At 33.9% G+C, this 2,417-nt stretch overlaps 1 protein-coding gene across 1 annotated transcript in view; it reads right to left on the reverse strand.

The window, feature by feature from the left end:
- Positions 1-1,964, reverse strand: part of LOC107633205 (cell division cycle protein 48 homolog) — a 4,628-nt gene extending 2,664 nt beyond the window's left edge. The window contains exons 1-3 of the mRNA XM_021117304.1: positions 1,944-1,964; positions 961-1,017; positions 322-550 (exon numbers count right to left, since the gene is read on the reverse strand). Coding sequence (XP_020972963.1) covers positions 322-550; positions 961-1,017; positions 1,944-1,964 — 307 coding nt within the window. The remainder of the gene's footprint in view (positions 1-321; positions 551-960; positions 1,018-1,943) is intronic.

Here is a 2,417-nt window from a genome sequence, read left to right on the forward strand (position 1 = left end):
TTGACAAGCCAAGACTACTGTCTCTCCAAATAATAATAATAATAATAATAGCTTGCTATAATTATAACACAAGCAATGTGAATGTGAAAAACACACATCATGTATAGCCTATTCAAAATAAGAAGTTGTAACTTGTAAGGACTTTGAAGAGAGGTAAGAAATTTTGCAAAACACCCTGACAATCAGTAATGAAGTCTTATAACATTAATAGAAATACTCAAATTAAAGTACTCATCACTAAGAGCATGCTCATAAAGCAAGTTAAATTAAGTAGCTATCCCTAAACCCGCAACTTAAGAGAAGCTCAAGGTAGAAACTCACGTTTCAAGAAAGCATCAAACAGATTGCCAGTGACACCTTCAATGGTATCATCAATAGGCAGAATGTGCACACGTTTCCCATACTTCACATCAGGGCACTGGTGTACGGACACAACATCTCCAAGACGAACCCGCAAATTCGACCTCATAACTTTGTTCATCCTGATCTTGGGCTCTTCACAGGTGTCATCAGCAAGAGCTATGCAAACAGTATCCTTCCTTTTCTTGCCCTGCAAACATATACAAATCAAAAACCCCATCTGACTTAGAAGTTGCAGCACAAAGAACAAATATAAGAGATAAATTAATTAAAACTTTAAGACATTCTGATAGTTGTACTCCAAACTCGAAATGCTTTCATTAGATACAAATAAATAACATTTTAAATTTAATCCAACTCTATTTGCAACCATGTCAATCAATCATGATCTTCTTCTTAGTATACATGGCCTAGTACTCCACAGTATAAAATTCAAAATCTCACGACACCATCCATTAAGAAGGAACAAAACAAAAACAGCACCCAGTAAGAGACTCTAAAAAAGAGTACTTTTTTGTGGGAAATCGAATAAATCAATTAAGAGCTAAGACACAGCAAGAGGAAGGTAAGTAAGAAGATAGAGGAGGGTAAGAAAGTGACCTTGATGAGGATAGTGTCGCCACGGAAGAGTTGGAGCAGTGAGAAGTTATAAGCTAACTTCACAATAGACAACAAAGGTTAATTTTAAATATGGAACAGATGCTGATGGTGCTGGGTGAGCAGTGAGAAGCAGTTAGAAGATGATGGCAACAGAAAAATCACGCAGTATAGAAATCATAGTAACAACCTAAATAAAAAATCATAGTTATAAAAAATATGGAAAAAGAAAAATAATAAGAACATGAATTAACTAATAGAATCACAGTAATAACAAGTTAACTACAATAATTAAAAAAGAAAACTCGAGTAATAACAACATAAATTAGAGATGGATAGCACTCAAGATATAAGCAGAAAGACAGCAAATCAGAAATCTATGGGAATCTGCAGGCTGTGTTTATAGAAATGGATAGCACTCAAGATATAAGCATAAACCTTCTAACCTTGTCCCAATTGAAACTATTTGTGCTGACCTAACTTAGAATTTTAGGAACATGAAGCACAAATCAAAACACATGGAATTAGTTAACAGATAGAGTGAAGAGGAGGTACCTGTCACAAATTTGAACCTATTCCATCATGGATGTCATTCTTTGCTGATCAGCTTCTAGAAGTAATTCAAAACCAGCTAACATGCTCTTATCCATGATTCAACCAGGGATTTTGGAGAAGAAACTCAAACCTAAAGAACGAAATTGAAACCAGTTAACTAATAATAATATAGGATGAAACTAAAGACCAAAAAGAAATAGAAAGCAAACAAAACTTAACTAAAGATGAAGCAGAATTTTGTGCAGAAGATGAAGCTAAAAACTTACTAGTTCTTCTGGGAATTTGTGCAGCTTCCTCTGAATTCATGTTTCCTCTGATATACTTGACAACTAAATATTTTCTATTCTGGTAATATTTTTATAAATTTGATTATACAAAGTGAACACCAACCTGTCAATATCAGTATAACACTAAAGCTTCTTCTGCCTCACTTCAGCATCCTGCATATACATATACGTATGAAATCACAAATAAAATTTAAAATAAGCAATAAATAGGAAAAAAAGGGTATTCAAGTTGAAGAATTTAGAGGGGAGCAGGTGCGTACAGAAACCGGGTTACAAACAAAACTAAAAATTAGCATCCAAAACACCTTAAGTACTTTCAGGCCCCCACCTTTCTTAAAAAGCTTTTGAAGAAACAACTTGACAAGAAATATGTTGACAAGCAGGCTGTAATATACAATACTAATTAATTTTTCCTGTTAAAACAAGTGATCTAATAAAAAAACAGACTTAGTTCCAAAAGTTTTAAAAATATCAAGTCATTGTAAAAAGTCAAAAAGGATGTTGAAAGGCTTACCCCAAGAAGTATTCCCATATCTAATGTCATAGCCGAAACAGTCCCACCCTGCAAGTAGCAAAGTGCAATAGAACTCATTCGAATTTCAGGTGAAATTACATGAG

This window comes from Arachis ipaensis, chromosome B03, assembly GCF_000816755.2.
Source record: "Arachis ipaensis cultivar K30076 chromosome B03, Araip1.1, whole genome shotgun sequence".
Classification (NCBI taxonomy): Eukaryota; Viridiplantae; Streptophyta; class Magnoliopsida; order Fabales; family Fabaceae; genus Arachis; species Arachis ipaensis.